The sequence below is a fragment of the Symphalangus syndactylus genome, chromosome 3 (assembly GCF_028878055.3).
Source record: "Symphalangus syndactylus isolate Jambi chromosome 3, NHGRI_mSymSyn1-v2.1_pri, whole genome shotgun sequence".
Lineage (NCBI taxonomy): Eukaryota > Metazoa > Chordata > Mammalia > Primates > Hylobatidae > Symphalangus > Symphalangus syndactylus.
The window spans coordinates 52,815,655-52,834,507 of NC_072425.2; the positions used below are offsets into that span (position 1 = coordinate 52,815,655).

Consider the following 18,853-nt stretch of genomic DNA (forward strand, 5'->3'; position numbering starts at 1 on the left):
CCAAACCTCAGCCTGTGCATCTCTCCCATATGGCTCTTCCTGACCGTGTCCCTATAATACACGGGCAATAGTAAGTAAGGTGTGCTCCTGAGTTCTGTGAGCTGTTCTAGCAAATTGTCCCACTGAGGAGGAGGTTGTGGGAACCCACGAGTTTGTAGCAAGTCAGACAGAGGTGTAGGTAACCTGGGAACTCAGTACTTGGGGTTGCCATCTGATCTGGGGGGTCAGTCTTGTGGAACTGAGCCTTTAAACTTGTCGAGTCTGCTCCTAAATCTGGATAGCTAGTGTCATAATAAAATGAAACTGCTGGGCACTCAGCTGATTTTTGGAGAATCAGAGAATTGGTGTTGGCAAAGACACCACATACTTGATTTTAAGAGAATTCGCAACACGATTAAGGGGATTAAGTCAGGCGAGTGCGGTGGCTCATGCCTGTAATCCCAGCACTTTGGGAGGCCGAGGCAGGTGGATCACCTGAGGTCAGGAGTTTGAGACCAGCCTGGCCAACATGGTGAAACCCCGTCTCTCCTAAAAATATAAAAAGTAGTTGGGTGTGGTGGCAGGCACCTGTAATCCCAGGTACTCAGGAGGCTGAGGCAGGAAAATTGCTTGAACCTGGGAGGCAGAGGTTGCAGTGAGGCAAGATGGTGCCACTGCACTCCAGCTTGGGCAACAAAGAGCGAATACTCCGTCTAAAAAAAAAAAAGATTGGAAATTTAAGATAAAGTTTCTTTTTTTTTTTTTTTCTTTTTTGAAACGGAGTCTTGCTCTGTCACCCAGGCTGGACTCCAGTGGCATGATCTCAGCTCACTGCAACCTCTGCCTCCCAGGTTCAAGCAATTCTCCTGCCTCAGCCTCCCAGTAGCTGGGTTTATAGGTGTGCACCAGCATGTCCAGCTAATTTTTGTATTTTTAGTACAGGCGGGGTTTCGCTATGTTGGGCAAGCTGGTTTTGAACTTCTGACCTCAGGTGATCTGCCCGCCTTGGCCTCCCAAAGTGCTGGGATCACAGGCGTGAGCCACTGCGCCCGGCCAAAATTTCTTTATTATAATGACTACTGCACTCAAGCCTTGTGAACTTCAAAAGTTTGTAGCTATTGGTGAAAACAAGAATCCTTGTTTTATTATTCCTGAATCTGTATTTTTGGAAACAAGAAAGACTGAATAGCTTAAACAGCTGTACACACAAATATATGGTTTGAGGTAAAATTTACTTTACAAAAGCACCATGTTTCTGGATAATGAGTAATTTCAGGATGAGTCTACACTTCAGTCATGTAAGTGGGAAGTGGAGAGACCGCCAGCATCATTAAGAAAGAATCTGCTGTACACTAGAAGGAAAGACAGCAGATTGGGAAATAAAAGAATTTATTCTATTTGCCCTAAATCAGAGCTCAACATGTCAGCATTTTTCTGCCTTCCTCTCTTCCTTTTATCCACAAATACACTGCTGGCACGTCTCAGGCATTGCTGGGGACACGCCAGTCTCTTCCTTGTGGAGTTTCAGGTCGGCAGGGAACACAGACTTCAGTCCAGTGAGCATGCAGAGCACAGTGGTCTGTGCTCAGGTGGGTTTCCATGGAGTCCTGCCCCACAGTGGGGTGAGGACAACAGAGAGGCATTTCCAGGGAAGCGGCATCCACAGGGGTGAGACAAAGTCGTTTGAGCGAAGGGAGTGAGCGAAAGCATGCTGCAGGCAGAAAGAACTGCTTGCTAAAGGGCCCCCTGGTGAAAGGGAGTTCATGCTTTCTATGTTTTTGAGAAAAAGAAAGATCAGAATAGCTGGAAAGTAGAGAGCAAGAACATAGCACAGAATGGGCCTGAACAGGTAAGGAGGTGTCAGATCCCCAGGGCTATGAAAGATTTCAGGCTTTCACTTAGGAACAGGAGCAAGGCATTTGGCAAAAGCATCGTTAGCTTTAGTCTGAAGAGATCTTCCCATATATGGGTGGAGAGGAGACTGGAGCGGGTGGAAGCTAGAGATGGAAAGACTAGTTAAGAGGCTCTTCTCCAGGCAAACGAGACAAGCATCTTGGGCTAGGGTGATGGTGATGGAGAGAGAGGACGGGAGGCAGAGGGCATTGGGTGGAGACCAAAGGCTGTGATGCTAAGTGGACATAGGAGAGAGGGCAAGGAGGGGGCTGGGCTTCTGATCTTGTGGAACTACACGGATGATGGTGCCATCAAGTGCAGGAGGGAATGTGGGAAAAAGATGAGGTTTGAGGCAGGGTTTGGGGTAGGGCGATGTAGAGCTTGAGTCCATCGTTTAAATAACTTGAGTTTGAGGTGCCATTGGGACAGTCATGTGGAAATGCCAGGGAGGCAGCTGCAAATGTAAGTTTGGAGGTTAGGGGAGCATGCCAGGCTGGAGTTACAGATTTAGGAGGTGCTGGGCACATAGGTGACAGTGGAAGACATGAGCTTGGAAGAGATTTCCCACTGGGAGAGTGTGGAGCAAGATGAGAGGATGGCAGAGGACCAAGACCAGCATAATCGCCAAGTGGAAGAGGTTAAGGTGCAAAGAAGAACAAGGAGAAATGTCTAAAGAAGTAGAAACAAAACCAGGAGCGCTTGATATCATACAAGCCGAGGGAAAACATGTTTCAAAGAGGGAATGGTCTAGGGTAAAATGCTGCAGAGAGGCTGCGTGAGAGAAGAACAAAAATGTATGTTGGTTCAGTACATGGATGACCACACCCAGCTGCTTGTGTGGATTCAGGGTGGCAGACTGGCAAGGAGTGTGGAGTGAGGAAATGAAGCCATTGTGTTCGACAAGTCTGGCAATTTATCTTGTTTGCAGTGGGATATTTGTAGCTCTCCCTGCTAGTGGAGCAGAAGGGTACAATTCAGTTGAGGATTTTCCTAACTGAAAAAGTAATGAGCAACTGAACACCTCCACCACACTGGTCTGCATGCATTCCTCGCAAAAGCGTGGTGGGCCCAAGGCCTTGGACTGCAGTCACTTACTTTCCACGTCCACGCAGTGAAGTTTGGTATGCCCCGATACTCCATATTCTGGTTTTTTTTTTGGGGGGGGGAGGGGTCTGATTTGGTATTTCTTGAAACTCAAAAAGCACTACCCACAAATGAAAGAATGGATAAACTGGACTTCAGCAGAATGAAAAACTGCAACTTGTGAAAAGACGTCATTAAAAAAATGAAAACTAGCCAGAAACTGGAAGAAAATATATCTGTCTCTTTGAGTTTTCACCCAGAACATACAAAAAAGAGCTCTAAAAACTTTTTTTTTTTTGTTTTGTTTTGGAGACCGGATCTCACTCTGCAGCCCAGGCTGGAGTGCAGTTGTACAATCATAGCTCACTGCAGCCTCGTACTCCTTGGGCCCAGGTGATCCTCCCATCTCAGCCTCCCGAGTAGCTGGGACTACAGATGCTCACCACCATTCCTGGCTAATTTTAAATTATTATTTGTAGAGACAAGATCTCACTATGTTGCCCAGGTTGGTCTCGAACCCTTAGGCTCAAGTGATCCTCCCACCTTGGCCTCCCAAAGTGTAGGGATTAGAGGCAAGAGCCCCCATGCCTGGGCAACACTTGAAAAGAAGAAGACATCCAACCTTATTAAAAAATCAGAGAAGAAAACAAATCCCATGATTTGAGGGAGACAAAGAATAAAAATAAAAATAAATCAGCAAAAATTTGAATAGACATCTGACAAAAGAAGGTAGGCTAATGGCCAATAAGCATAAGAAAAGATATAGAACATGACTCTTCATCAGGAAAATGTGAATTAAACCACATAATTTAACCACCCAGGTCTCAGATATCCCAGGATACCCCTGGCCTTGAAACCTTCACACTGGCTCTTCACTCCAGCTCGAATACTCTTCCCAGATACCTGCATGGTTCCCTTCTTAAGGCCTGCAAGAGCTTGTTCCTGCTCCTCTTGCTAGTATAGATCCTGCTCATTTTCTCTCCCTCTTGCTTGCTGTTCATCACAAGGATCAGAATGGCTGTCCCCATACAGCTGGTGTGGCGTCAGCCTCCAGTGATTCCTATCTCTTGGTATATATAAACCTGTTTAGTTTCCTTCTATGACAAAGGGCCCACCCGTGGAGCCAATAAGATATTGCAGAAATTATGGCATGTGACTTCCAAGGCTAGGCTATAAAAGACACTGGCTTCTATCTGGCTCTCTTTTGGATTGCTCACTTTGGGAGAAGCTAGAAGCCATCTTGTGAGGATGCCCGAGAAGTCCACGTGGCTAGAAACCGAGTCTTCCCATCCACACCTAGCACTAACTTGCTGAGCATGTGAGTAATCCACCTTGTGAGACTCCTCTAGCCCCATTGAGCCTTCAGATAATGGCAGCCCTGGCTGACATCTGACTGCAACCTCCTGAGAGACCCTGAGCCAGCACCATCTAGCTAAGCCTCTCCTGCATTCTCGACCCAGAGAAATGGTGTGAAATAACGAATGTTTACTGTTTTTAGCTGTTAAATCTTGGGGCAATTTGTTATGTCGCAATTCATGACTAATACAGATGGAAAGGAATATGTTGCTCCAATTTGCCCTTGGACGTAAGCCGTATTCTCTTAACCACTGAGAAAGCTTGTATTTTCATCCTTCCAACTTTGCTTTTTTTGTTTATCCTTCAGTTCAGAACCTACAGAAAGGGGAGGAAGGAGAGAGTGAGAGAGAAATGCCAAAAAAGAAAGCTTTAAAAAGCTTTTAAGAAATCATATGCAATATAACCCACATTTCTGACTCCACCCAAGAAACTGTCAGCAAAATATATGTTGCTGTTTAAACCTTTGAGTTGGGTTTGTGGGGCCTCAGTTATGTGAAAATAACAGTGATGGGGGCACGATGAGGTCATTTTCCTGAAGGTCACACAAAAATAAATGGCAGGGCTGCTGATGAAATGGTTCTGGAGCCACATGCTCAAGCTGTGTGAAGTGGAAAGCAAAGGTGCTGGGACCACCTTCTCCCAGCCGCACAGCACCACGGAAAGGACACAGCATTGCTGAGGGAGGGGTTTTTCTGGGCAGGTTCAGGACCCTTCTCTGCAGCCTCTGTCGGGTTTTCCCTAGATCCAAAAGAGAGGGGTGTGGAACTAAGTACTTCAGCACCAACTCTTAAAACATTACTCTGAAAGCATCCTTAAGGATTCTAAGGGAAGGTAAAAGGAGGAAAACCCCAAAGATAAACCCCTGGCAGTCCTTGAACCACTGGGGAGAGCAGCCCCCCGTTCAGACCTGCACCAGCCTGGGCAGAGGAACAGCCTGCGCCTGTCTAAGAAGTTTGGTAATAATTTTGCCACCCAGTTGAGGAGGGGCTGGGATCTTCTCCCATTCTCCTACTGGATTTACAGCAGCTCCTGGGAATGATAACTGCGTGAGTTATTTCCCTACACAAATTGGGTAGAGATAGCCAGGCGCCTAAATACTTTTAACGGGTTAACAAGCCAGAGCTGGCTTAATCATTTTGTCCGCAGACCATAGCAAGAGAGTTTTTATTTCTGGCCATGTCTGAGGCCTCAGGTCTGGCACCCAAGGCCAGGGCTCTCCCTAATGCACTGCAATTAACAGGGCTTGGTACTCCAGCAAAAACACCAAACGAACTGCTGGATAATCAGTTAAACGATCAATCTCATGGAACAAGCAACTGAGATGCTGGAGAATCCAATTCCTTCCTCTAAGAGGAAAAACAAAGACATTTGCATGTGCTGAGCAAAACCAAGAATAAGCAAGAAAACATGCTATTTGAATTCCGTTCAAAATGTCTCTTGTAAGTGAAGCAAATTACTTCTGCATGTTCTGGGGCTCTGCAGAGAACAAATAGTGTTCTGCCTTTAATGGGTAAAATTATACAATTTGCTTTTAACAGTAAACCAAAAGCCGCGGTGGCTTCGGATAGCATCGCGCTCCCGAGGGCTCCCTCCATGCAGCTCCACCCCTGGCAGTTTCGAGCGTTTCGGGGGACGCGCTTGTTCCCACCGACCTGGGAGGGCGCCGGTGCCGACGCGGCCTGTTTGTTTTCCTGAACATTTCCTTTTGCAGCTTTCGCTTCTCCTCTTCCTGCCTCACCGCTGTTGTCTGGGACTGGGTGGCTCTCAGATTTGTCCCGGTGCGCAGTGCAGCCCGGAGTTACTGATTTGTGACCTAGATCCCCGTGTCTCGCCCCCGAAAGTCGGGGGCAACCGCTCTGGGCGCCTCTCCTTAGTGGGCAGACCCGCCGAACTCCGGCCGACGCCCCCAAGGCGCCACCTTTGTGTTCAAGCGTTCCCAGGCGCAGGCCCGAGGGCGGGCGCAGGAGACAGGTCCGGGGCCCCAGCTGCAGCCCCCGCTTCTTGGGTCCCGCCCGCCGCCCGCGCGTTCCCCCGGCAGGGGGCGCTGGCGCAGGCCTCGCTCTGCCCATCGGGGCGGGCGAGCGGGGACCCTGCCTCCTGCGCGCTCGCCGGCGGTCCGGCCCCCGCGCTCGTCCTGGCGGCCGGCGGGACGCCCCAGCCCGCGCCAAGGAACCTCCCCAGCCAGCCCTCGCCGCGGCCGGAGCCGAGCAGCGCATCCGGGCCCCGAGAAGAGGACGACGACGAGGTCCTCGAAGTGGACCCTTTTGCGAAGCGCCAGGGAGAAGGAGGAGCGGACGCGCCGCAGAAAGGGGTGGTGGCGCCCGACCCCGCGCCCCGGCCCGAAGCTCCGAGGGCAGCCCGGCCCCCACTGCCTGCGGCATGGCCCGGGGCTCGGCGCTCCCGCGGCGGTCGCTGCTGTGCATCCCGGCCGTCTGGGCGGCCGCCGCGCTTTTGCTCTCGGTGTCCCGGACTTCAGGTAGGATCTGGCGCTCCCGCTTGTGCGCAGACGGTGGCTCACGGCTCGCTTGGCTAGCCCTTCCGCCCCCACTCCGCTCCCGGCCGCCGCGCCGGCGCCCATGCTCCTGAACGAGGGGCGCCAGGCAGGGCCATTCGCGCCGCGCTCGGCGCCGCTCCCGGCCAGCACCCCGGACCCCCTCCGGCTGGTTACAATAAGCCGCGCTCTGGGGACGCCTAAGTATTTCCAGAGGCTGGGGGCGGGCGGCGGCGGCTGGGAGCCTCTCGCTGGCGCTTTCTGAGGGTCGTGAGTGGGAGTGCGAGTGTGAATGTGAGTGCGCGCCCTGGGCCCGGGACCCGAGTCCGCAGATGTGCCCCGAAGGTCCCAGGACCCGGTCTTCCTCCCGGAGACCTTCCTCCTTCAAGGGCACACGGCCCCGAGTGTCCCTCGTCTGTCTCGGAGCGTCCCCCCACCCCCAGTGCGGCCTGATGCCTGGCGGAATCCTGGGTTGGACGTGGCCCCGGAGAAGCGGCTCTTGCGGCGGGGGTGGAGGCGCCGGCGGCTCCCGGGTCCTGACTTTCCCAGCCCGCGGGCCGCTTGATGGAAACGGGCTCTTTGGCTTCCCTTTTGTTGGTCCCTGAAACCTCCTTTCCCCCACCGCTCTGGGGTGGCCGAAGTGGCCTGTGATCTGGATTGAAATGGTTTGTGACTGGGATCGCGGGTCCCTGAGCGGCGGGGGCCCGGCAGCCTTCTGGCCGCGCCGGGGGACCCCGGGACCCGTAGGAGGCTGGTGGCGGGAGGGGCGGGGCCTGGCTCCTAGGTGGGTTTCTTCCAGGGGCCCCACTTCCCCCGAGTCCCTGCGCGGCTTCGGCTGCTTGGACCCGGGGCGCAGAGGAGCGGCCGGGAGGTTCGGAAGTGCAGCTTGGGACCTGCCTAGGTTGCCTGGAGGAGGCGGCGTTCGCCCTCGCGGTGCAGACTCCGGGAGCACCTCCGGCCCGCGCGCCTCCGGCAGGATTCTCGGCACCCTGCGGGGGTGGAGGAGGGCGGGGGGCCTTCAGGCCCAGGAGCGCCAGAGATCTATGGGGTTCGCCTGAAGCCCCCGAAATGTGTGAGACGCTCCTTACTAGTAAATGGGCTTCAGTATCCCCCCTCCCTGCATTCCTGCGGGAAGGTGAGAATCGGGACAGTCGCAGGCTGGGAGACGCTCTGCTTTTCCTGCGTCCTGCTGGGAGCTGCGCGCTCCAGGTATCCTGGCCTGCCGCCCTAGCCGGCCCAAGGTACGCGAGTCGGAAAGGCTGCGCAGTCTTTCTTGGGGGGGGTGTTTTGGTTTAAGCAGATGTTGATTACGTCAGACATTCCTAATTACTTGATTTGGGAAGGGAGCTTGCGTTTATCTCATTGTCCATTAAAGCATAAACTGCTCAGAGTGCACGATAAAATAAACCACATTTTAAGTTGGTATCCGTCACTGAAGATCTCTGTCGATTTCTGCAACCCCTCCCCCAAGAATCTCCCAGGAGATCCCTTTGCTGGGGGAGAGGGGTGGCGGGAAGGCGGCTTAAACACGTCGCCGCTCGACGTGCTGTTGGGCGGCCTTTGCTGGTCACCCTGCGGTTAATTGTCCTGCAAAAACTCTGCCTTGCAGACAGTGAGGGTTGAGCGCAGCCTTTGAGGGGCGGTGCTGTGGTGGGGGTTTATAGATGGGGTAATGAGGAAAGCATGATGGGTCCATTGCTTAAGCCAAGGTGGTTGTAACAGGAAAGTTCCTTGAGTTTTAGGTGAAGGAATTTAAACACTGTCATAGTTTCCAGTGAATGTACAAACGTCTTATATGAACAAGGCAATCGGGGTCGTTTTCTTTAATTTTTGAACCCTGTTCTTTTTCTAGTGAAATACTCATAATCTTTATAGGAGAGGGCATAGGATAGAATTCTTTTCGTTCTGCACGGCTAGGTTAACAAAATCCAAAGAGTATGATAATCTTTATTCAAAATAATAATAAAATTATATGATTACAGGAGATTTGAGTGTTTGGGATCTTTTCTGCTGTGAAAAGAGGAGTCCCTGTTGAGTGTGTTTTATCCACAAAATAATTTATTACGTAAAACCATTTAAGGGTTTTTCTAAAAGGATTTGTAAGTTCTTATTCCACATTTTAATAACAAGACTGTTTCCTCTGATGATAAATACTGATTTGGGACTATATACCAATCTTAGGCAGGGTAGGTGGGGACGATGGAGCATTAGGGTCCCCCCAGCCCCCATTTTTGGCAGTGTAATGTTTACTTTTGGCCCAGATCCCTGGAGTGACGGTGGTAATAAATAATGATAGTGATCCGTCTAGAAGAAATCCATCTAGAAGAAAATAAATGGAAACATCTTGAATAAGAAGACTTTGTGGAAAAAGAAAAGTTTTTATGGATATAGTAAGGCAACATATTTTTCTTATTATGGCTGTGTACCAAGCACAGAGCTACACATTTGAAATTTTTCAGTATAATTGTGAGATCCAGCTTAACTCTCATGTCCACTTCATGAAGCATGTCACCCTGAAAATCTGAACACCGTGGACCCTATGTGACACTCAGTGTAACGGAGAGGGCTCTGGAAAGCGAAGCTGAACTTTTAATTAGTAAAGCAAATCATGGAAAACTGACAAGTCTGCTTTATACTTTATATGTTAAAAAGCAACATGGGTTTTAAAATGTGCATTTTCCAGGGGTAGTTTTTGGTGACTGCAGATTTTTAACGCAATGTTAAACAACATTTTTATTTTTATTGTGAAACTTTTCTTTTATTGTTTAGTCAAAGTGCTGCTGTAATTGGTGTTCGTATGTCTCTCTATTACGTGTGGTTTGCAGTGAATCACTTGTTGCCCCTTAAACCGTTAGCCTGGATTTAACCTCCAAGAGATTAAATCTGGCAGAGTCTGAATTTTACACTGCTCTTTTCTTTGGAAGCTCTTCTGAAATCAGTGGAATAGAAATGCAGGGGTAGGAACAGCTCATCTGACAGGTGGGGAAGATTAATCCCCTCTAGAAAGGTTTCAGCTGGAGGACTGGCACTCCTTTAAAATGCATTCCCTGAGAAGCCAGGATGGGAAAAGTTATCATTATTGAAATGGGAACTGGATGTGAAGGACTTGAGCTCCCTAATCTGCAGGACCTGGCTAGTCTGTTGTACTGCTGGAAATTTGTGTACTCTTTGTAATCCTTTCCCTTGGAGAGTTCTAATTATATAATTCCACATTGTAGTCAGGGAAAAGAAAGTTAACCCTACAAAGTGTTACTCCTTCCCAGGGTTTATAACCATCTTCTAAAATGGTTCCTTGATGAGAGGCCGTTCCTTTTGGTGTTTATCTGGTCCATTCCCTGGGAACCTGGAGGGGACACTGTGAAGGACTCCCTCCTCCTCCTCTTCCACCCCCCATTATAGTCTTGTGGTTTCCACGTGGTGAAGGGCTGCGCAGCCCAATTTTGGGTTTACCTTGAGGTGCCTCCCTGGGGGCTCCTCGGGGCGGGCTCTTCCTTGCACCTGGCCATCGGTTGTGACTCCGTACATTGTCATTAGGATATTTCCTTTTTGGGAGCCCCGTGGTGACCACTAAGTGGACCCCATGAATGCCAAGCATGTAAAGTTTCAAAGTAAAGAAACCAAGGAGCTTTGTTTTGCAGTGGAAGCATTGCTAGTTAGGTCTGGATTTTTATTGGTTGCACCCCAGCTGCATGGCCAATAGCAATTTCATGAAGGAACTTGGGCTGAAAGGACTGGCTTTGAAAACATTCCTTCTCAGTGACCCTTTGGACTCTTAGGTTCTGCTTTGCCCCACGACACCACCATAACACTGTTGAGGCTTTCAGTGGGTAGTGTGGGCTTCTTGAGTTTTGAAAGTAAAAATCCAAGCAACAAGAGGCGCTCCAGTGCATTAATTATAGCTGCAACTGGCCGGGGTTTTGCAGCAGCCGCCTTTTTCTAGCATGTATTTATTTGGTTTGGTTGAGGAGCTTGCCAAGTTGGAAACGAGGATGGGACAGCTTTGCTTGCGTGTGCAGTTGTCATAAAATATGTCTGGGGTGTAATCTGTTTAAAATCATATTCGTAGAGTGGCCAAAGAATTGTTGAACAAACAGTGTTGGGAATTTTCATAAAGCTTTTACAAAATAGGGAATTTTATTGGTGTGGTTTGCAGTATTTTTGGGATTTCTGTGGGTGTTTTCTTTTTAAGTCCTATCTCTGAAAGAAGCAAAAAACTCAAAAGCTAAAGGGAAGGAAATAATTACAGAAAAATGTAGCTTAATTCGACTAAGTAGCTTGGTCCTCTGGAAATCCTTAAGTTCTAGTGGGAAGTGGTGTATATGTCTTTAATTGTCGTCGCTGGAGTGAGCTTCAGTAAGCACTCTGTCACTTTCTAGATGTTATCAGAGGAGAATGTGGCGGCTGCTTCAGGTCCTCCTGGAGTGGGGGAGGGTTCCCCTAAATCCCAAATGCACCCAGCCTAATGGTTTCCACACCCTCCTGGAGGGATAGTTAACACAATGGGCAGTTAAATTAAGGAAACGTTTAGGCCTGAACTCCTCATTGTAGGCTTGTGCTATGGAATACAGTAGCCACCAGGCACACACAGCTATATAAGTTAAAATTAATTAAAATTAAAAGAAATTAAAGATTCACTTCCTCCCCTTCACTGGCTTCATTTCAGGTGTCAGTAGCCACAAATTGCTATGCAAAAATGTCGTTGGGATTTTAGTAGAGGTTGCATTGAATCGGTAGATAGATTTGAGTAGCATTAACTTTTTTATTTTTATTTTTTTGAGTTAAGGTCTTGCTTTGTCACCCAGGCTGGAGTGCAGTGGTGCAAACATGGCTCACTACCTCTGGCCTTAACCTCCTGGGCGCAGACTCTACCTCCTGGGCTCAAGTTATCCTCCCACCTTAGCCTCTCAAGTAGCTGGAACCACAGGCACGCGCTACCATGCCTGGCTAATTCTTTGATTTTTTTCGTAGAGACGGAGGTCCAGCTGTGTTGCCCAGGCTGGTCTTGAACTCCTGGGCTGAAGGGATTCCCCACCCCCACCCCAGTCCTGGGATCTAGACATGAGCCACCTCGCTGGCCATCATCTTTAATAGTATTGTCTTCCTGTCCATAAACACAGGATGTCTTAACATTTATTCAGACCTTTCATTTCTTTCAGCAATGTTTTTTAGTTTTCAGTGTATGAGTCTTTTGCCTCAAGTTAAATCTATTCCTGAGTATTTTATTCTTTTCGAGCTGTTGTAATTGGAATTGTATTTTTTAAATTTCCTTTTCACACTGCCCACTGTTAGTGCACAGAAATGTAACATTTTTGTGTGTTGATTTTCTAACCTGCAAGCTTGTGGAATTTGCTTATTAGCTCAAATAGCATTTTTGTAGCTCTTATTCTGTATGTAAGGTCATATCATCTACAAATAGGCATAATTTTACTTCTTCCTTTACGATTTGGATGCCTTTTATTATTTTTGGTCTTGCCTAATTGCTCAGCCTGGAGCTTTCAGTACAATCGTGGGCCAAATGATGTTTTCAGATGATGGACACATCTGTATGACAGTGGTCCCATAAGATAACACTACTGTATATGACTGTGCCTTTTATATGGTTAGATACACAAATGCTTCCCATCCTGTTACAGTTGCCTACAGTATTCAGTACAGCCACATGCTGTACAGGTTTGTTGTAGCCTAGGAGAAGTAGGCTACACCACATAGCCTAGGTGTGCAGTTTGTGTGAGGGACACTCTGATGTTCATATGATGATGAAATTGCCCAGGGACACATTTCCCAGAACGTATCATCATCGTTGAGCAACGCATGACTGTACTGTGTTGAATAGAAGAGGTGAAAATGGACATTCTTGTTCCTGATCTTGGAGGAAAAGCTTTCAATCTTTTAACATTGAGTGTGATGTTTGCTAGGGGCTTGTTATATATGGCTTTTACTATGTTGAGGTGGTTTCCTTTCTATTAGTTTATTCTCATTTTTTGGTATATTTTTGACTTTTAGAACATGCTAACATTCTACAAGTTCAAAAAATAAATCACTAAGCATAGCAGGAAACTAGAATTGAATACAAACAAGCACATAAATGCAAATGTGTTGCAAAAGAGTAACATGACTACACAGATGGGGGAAAAGAAACTGTAATGTTGGACTCAGTGCTTTGACAGTGCATCCTCAGCCTACAGGAGAAACAACAACTTGAAAGCAAAACTGGCACCCTTCTTAGTAGGTTTGATTTTCATAGTGGTGTAGGTATATCCATTCTGAAATGACTTTGTGTGAATTGTGAGATTAGGCAGATGAGAAGTGTGTTAATAGTGTTGTAGCCAGGGTGCTCACTGAGGAAGGAGGGAGATATAAGGATGGAATAGGGGAAGGCAAGGAAGAATCTGGAGGGGTTGAATTGGAATTGGAGGTATCAGTGTAACTCATGATTTCATTTATATATATATTTGGTATATATTATGTTAAATTATGAACCGTAATTTGTAAAACATACTCTACACCTAACAGTTATTTCTTAGCACCTCATTAGCAGTGAGCTTTCTTAGTGCCCAGATGTTGGTTTCTCAATACTGTTACATCTTAAAGGAGCTAGAGAACCTTGGAGAAATGACTGATTATGGGACGGGGACAGGGAAAAATACACAATAAGCCTGAAACATGTTCTTGTGTTAGAATGCAAGTGAGTGGTGAAAAGTGGTGGGGGCATGGCAGATGTACTCAGGGGCCAACTTGAAGGAGTTCCAGCCAAGTCTGGGACCATTTAGGCATCAGAATAAATAAAGACAAGCATGGATTATACAAGGAACAAAATAGACATCCAGGACTCACCATTGATAATAAGTACGTAACTACATGTATGAGTTTCCTAGGCCTGCTGTAACAAATTGCCATAAAAACGGGGTGACCTAAAAACGAGAAATGTATTCTCCCACAGTTTTAGAGGCTAGAAGTCCAAAATCAAGGTGGCGGCAGGGCCACGATCCCTCCTAGGGCTCTAGGGGAGAAAACTTTTTTGCCTCTTTTAGTTCCTGGTGGCTCATGGTGCCCTTGGTTTGGGGCTATATCACTTTGACTTCTATCACCATTTTCACATGACCTTTTATTGTAAGTACACCTGTGATTGGATTTAGGGACCACTGTAAATACAGGATGATTTAATCTCATGTTCCTTATTACTGCTGGAAAGACTATTTCCAAATAAGGTCACTTTCTGAGCTTCTGGGTGGATGGGGAAACACTAATTTACTACAAAACCTAAGTGAGAGGGGTGGGAAAGAGAGAGCACTTCCTAGAGCAAAGTGCCAACTGATAAATGGGAGGCGAGTTGGGAATATCACATTTTACAGCAATAACTGTACGGATTGATTTGGGCAGGCGTCATGAATGAGTGCTAAACTCATTAAAGAAGACATGTTTCATGAGGAGCAGGAAATGTTCGTGTTCTCAAAGGATTTCCCCACAGATTCCTTGTTGGCAAGGGGACAGTTACTAACTGTAGACTGGCGAGATTTGCATCCCAATACCTGGGTGGTCCCGGTTAACACCACAGATTTGGGCAGATGGATGCCATCCTTCCCAAGAGCATACATCATTTAGGTTGCTTTCCATCTGGGGAAGAGAGTCTGATTATGAGCAAAAATCAGCAAACCAAATGGAGGGACATTCTATGAAACAATGGTCTGTAGCACAAATTGTCGATGACATGAGAGATGAAACAGGGCAGGCCAGGTCCAGCTTGAAGAAGACCACAGGGGCCGGGCGCGGTGGCTCATGCCTGTAATCCCAGCACTTTGGGAGGCTGAGGCCAGCGGATCACAAGGTCAGGAGTTCAAGACCAGCCTGGCCAACATGGTGAAACCTCGTCCTCACTAAAAATACAAAAGTTAGCTGGGCGTGGTGACGTGCGCCTGTAATCCCAGCTACTAGGGAGGCTGATGCAGGAGAATCACTTGAACCCAGGAGGTGGAGGCTGCAGTGAGCTGAGATCGTGCCACTACACTCCAGCCTGGGCAACAGAGCAACACCCTGTAAATGAAATGAAATGAAATGAAGTGAAATGAAGTGAAATGAAGAAATGAAATGATGAAATGAAATGAAAGAATGAAATCAATGAAATGAAATATGAAATGAAATGAAATGAAGAAATGAAATGATGAAATGAAATGAATGAAATGAAATGAAATATGAAATGAAATGAAATAATGAAATGAAATAAATGAAATGAAATATGAAATGAAATGATGAAATAATGAAATGAAGAAATGAAAATGAAATGAAATAATGAAATGAAATGAAATAATGAAATGAATGAAATGAAATGAAATATGAAATGAAATGATGAAATGAAATGAAATAAATGAAATGAAATGAAATATTAAATGAAATGAAATGATGAAATGAAATAATGAAATGAAATGAAATATGAAATGAAATGAAATGAAATAATGAAATGAAATGAAAAAATAACCACAGGGACAAGGCAGTCCAGTGCATGTGCTGGCCCTGACCATGTGCTGGAGGGAAAAACATGCTGTCGTGGATACTAATAGAACCACTGAAAAAATTGGAAGGTGGGCATAAGTTATTTAAACATGTTGTCAGACTTGTCTTTCCTGAGTTTGTTAATTGTGCAGAGGTGGTGTAACAGGATGTCTGTACTCATAGGACATACAAGCTGCCGTGTTAAAGGATAAAGGGGCTTGATGTCTGCAGCCTACTATTGTCATCTCAGACCATGATAAAGCCCATGGGGCGAGAGTGACACGTTAGTGAACCTGGGCAAAGAGTAGAGGGGAGTTTCATGCACCATTCTTGCAACTTCTCTGTAAAAGTGAAATGGTTTCAAAGTAAAGAATTAAGGCCGGGTGCGGTGGCTCACACCTGTAATCCCAGCACTTTGGGAGGCTGAGGCCAGCGGATCACAAGGTCAGGAGTTCAAGACCAGCCTGGCCAACATGGTGAAACCTCATCCTCACTAAAAATACAAAAGTTAGCTGGGCGTGGTGACGTGCGCCTGTAATCCCAGCTACTAGGGAGGCTGAGGCAGGAGAATCACTTGAACCTGGGAGGTGGAGGCTGCAGTGAGCTGACATTGTGCCACTACACTCCAGCCTGGGCAACAGAGCAACACTCTGTCTCAAAAATGAAATAAAATTGAAATGAAATGAAATGAAATAAATGAAACGAAATGAAATGATGAAATGATGAATTGAATTGAAATAGATGAAATGAAATAATGAAATGAAATGAAATAATGAAATGAAATGAAAAAAAATACCACAGGGACAAGGCAGTCCAGTGCATGTGCTGGCCCTGACCATGTGCTGGAGGGAAAAACATGCTGTCGTGGATACTAATGGAACCACTGAGGAAATTGGAAGGTGGGCATAAGTTATTTAAACATGTTGTCAGACTTGTCTTTCCTGAGTTTGTTAATTGTGCAGAGGTAGTGTAAGAGGATGTCTGTACTCATAGGACATACAAGCTGCCGTGTTAAAGGATAAAGGGGCTTGATGTCTGCAGCCTACTATTGTCATCTCAGACCATCATAAAGCCCATGGGGCGAGAGTGACACATTAGTGAACCTGGGCAAAGAGTAGAGGGGAGTTTCATGCACCATTCTTGCAACTTCTCTGTAAAGGTGAAATGGTTTCAAAGTAAAGAATTAAGGCCGGGCGCGGTGGCTCACGCCTGTAATCCTAGCACTTTGGGAGGCTGAGGCGGGGGGATCACGAGGTCAGCAGATCGAGACCATCTTGGCTAACACGGTGAAACCCCGTCTCTACTAAAAATACAAAAAATTAGCCTGGCACGGTGGCAGGCGCCTGTAGTCCCAGCTACTAGGGAGGCTGAGGCAGGAGAATGGCATGAACCCAGGAGGCGGAGCTTGCAGTGAGCTGAGATAGCGCCATTGCAGTCCGGCCTGGGTGAAAGAGTGAGACTCCATCTCAAAAAAAAAAAAAAAAGAATTAAAAATGTTAAATTCTAACAATGGATGGCTGAAGCCAGTGCAATGAACAATGGAGTTTAGCACATGCTGTTAAAAGAAAGACTCAAGGCCCGGCGTGGTGGCTCACGCCTGTAATCCCAGCACTTTGGGAGGCTCAGGAGGGCGAATCACCTGAGGTCAGGGGTTCAAGACCAGCCTGTGCAACATGGTGAAACCCTGTCTCTACTAAAAATACAAAAATTAGCTGGGCGTGGGGGCTGGGTGCCTGTAATCCCAACTACTCAGGAGGCTGAGACAGGAGGATCACTTGGACCCAGGAAGCAGAGGTCACAGTGAGCCGAGATCGAGCCACTGCACTCCAGCCTGGGCGACAGAGCAAGACTCTGTCTCAAGAAAAAAAAAAAAGAATCGCACAGTTATGATTTTATTGGAAATGGTGTCACAGGGACTGAGGATGGATGTGATCCAGGTGCTTTTGAGGCCAGACAGCATTTCACTGAAGGGACTGAAAATCTCTGTCTTTGTCTAGTTTATTGATTGCCCCAAGTTTTCTGATTTTTCTTTCTTAATTAAGATTTTTATTATAGAAAACTTCCAACATACATAAAATTAGACGACTGCAGTGAACCGCTGTATATTTTTCACTCAGCTTCAACAGTTACCACGTTCATTTGGTTTCATTTCCCCTGGACTACTTAACAGACCCCAGACAGCCTTAATTGTTTACCTGAAAATACTTCAGCATGAATGGTAAGAACTGTTTTTTTCACACCATCTCAATACTGTTATCAAGGAGCCCTGGTGTTATCTGATACCCAGCCCTGCTGGAAATGGCCTTTCACACTTGATTTGCGCGCGCACAGCGGGGCTGAGTTGCAATGAATGCAGCTGTGCTCTGGGGTTCCCGTGGGCTTGGAAGCTCCCAATTCCGGAAGGTGTTGCTTCCCTGCATCACATAGGCTGTGGCGCTCTGGGTGCAGAGCCCAGGAACCTGGGCTTGGAGTGGCACTGAGTCTCTCTTGGACATCTTTGTACAGGTGAGTATGGGGTGGGGCCCGGAGATTCAGGCCACTAGGCATCTGCTGAGCCTTGTTTAATCCAGCCCTTCACACTCCTGTTCATTCTGGAACCCTCTGTTGGTGGGTGCTCTTCTTACCACCTCCTTCAGCACAGCCTGTTGCAATGGACCATTCTCCACTGTACTCAGAACACTGGCTTTATGAAAACAAATGTAGTATTAATGCATAGAAAGGAGAGAGGAGGCACTTTCACTTCCAGGTGTTTACTGCCCCCTTCTTTTTTCCAATAACAAACACAAAATGCTCAATTTTCTCCTTCTCGGTGTGGAGGCTTTGACATCCCACTGTGGGATGGAGAGATGGCCTTTACCAGAGAACAGATGAGGGATCAACATCCAGAGTATGTAAAAGAATTCACAAGATAGTGAGAAAAAGATGAACGCCCCAGTTAAACAAGGGACAAAAGGTACAGTCAGGCAGTTTGCAGAAGAACAAATACAAAAGGCCACAAACTTGTGAAAAGTGTGGCCTTATTAGGATTCAAGAAAATGCAGATTATAAAACAGTTATCCCAAGCTCTTTGACTCATTGGATCACTGAAATCAGAAGTGGGTAATAAGGAGCATGAAAACCATGATGCGGGAGCATGGCATTAATGGTGCAGGACTGGCCACGGGTAGGGCCATTTGGCATTACTTGTTAACATTTAATTTATTTATTTATTTTTTTTTGAGACAGAGTCTCGCTTTGTCGCCAGGGTGGAGTGCAGTGGCGCAATCTTGGCTCACTGCAACCTCCGCCTCCCGGGTTCAGGCAATTCTCCTGCCTCAGCCTCCCGAGTAGCTGGACTACAGGCACGTGCCACCACCCCAGCTCATTTTTTGTATTTTTAGTACAGATGGGGTCTCACCATGTTGGCCAGGATGGTCCAGATCTCCTGATCTTGTGATCCACCCGCCTTGGCCTCCCACAGTGCTGGAATTACAGGCGTGAGCCACTGCGCCTGGCCACTTGTTAACATTTAAAATGCACATACTCCATGGCCCGCTCTAAGGAAATACTTATGCTCTTCCTTGC

General features: G+C 47.1%; 1 protein-coding gene across 2 annotated transcripts in view; it reads left to right on the plus strand.

The window, feature by feature from the left end:
- The first annotated feature begins 6,424 nt into the window (after positions 1-6,424).
- ROR2 (receptor tyrosine kinase like orphan receptor 2) overlaps positions 6,425-18,853 on the plus strand; it is a 233,319-nt gene continuing 220,890 nt past the window's right edge. For both annotated transcript variants that reach the window (XR_008656604.1, XM_055271958.1), the window contains exon 1: positions 6,425-6,787. Coding sequence is in view for 1 of the 2 variants with exons in the window: in XM_055271958.1 (XP_055127933.1) it covers positions 6,691-6,787 (97 nt within the window). In the remaining variant the exon portion in view is untranslated. The remainder of the gene's footprint in view (positions 6,788-18,853) is intronic.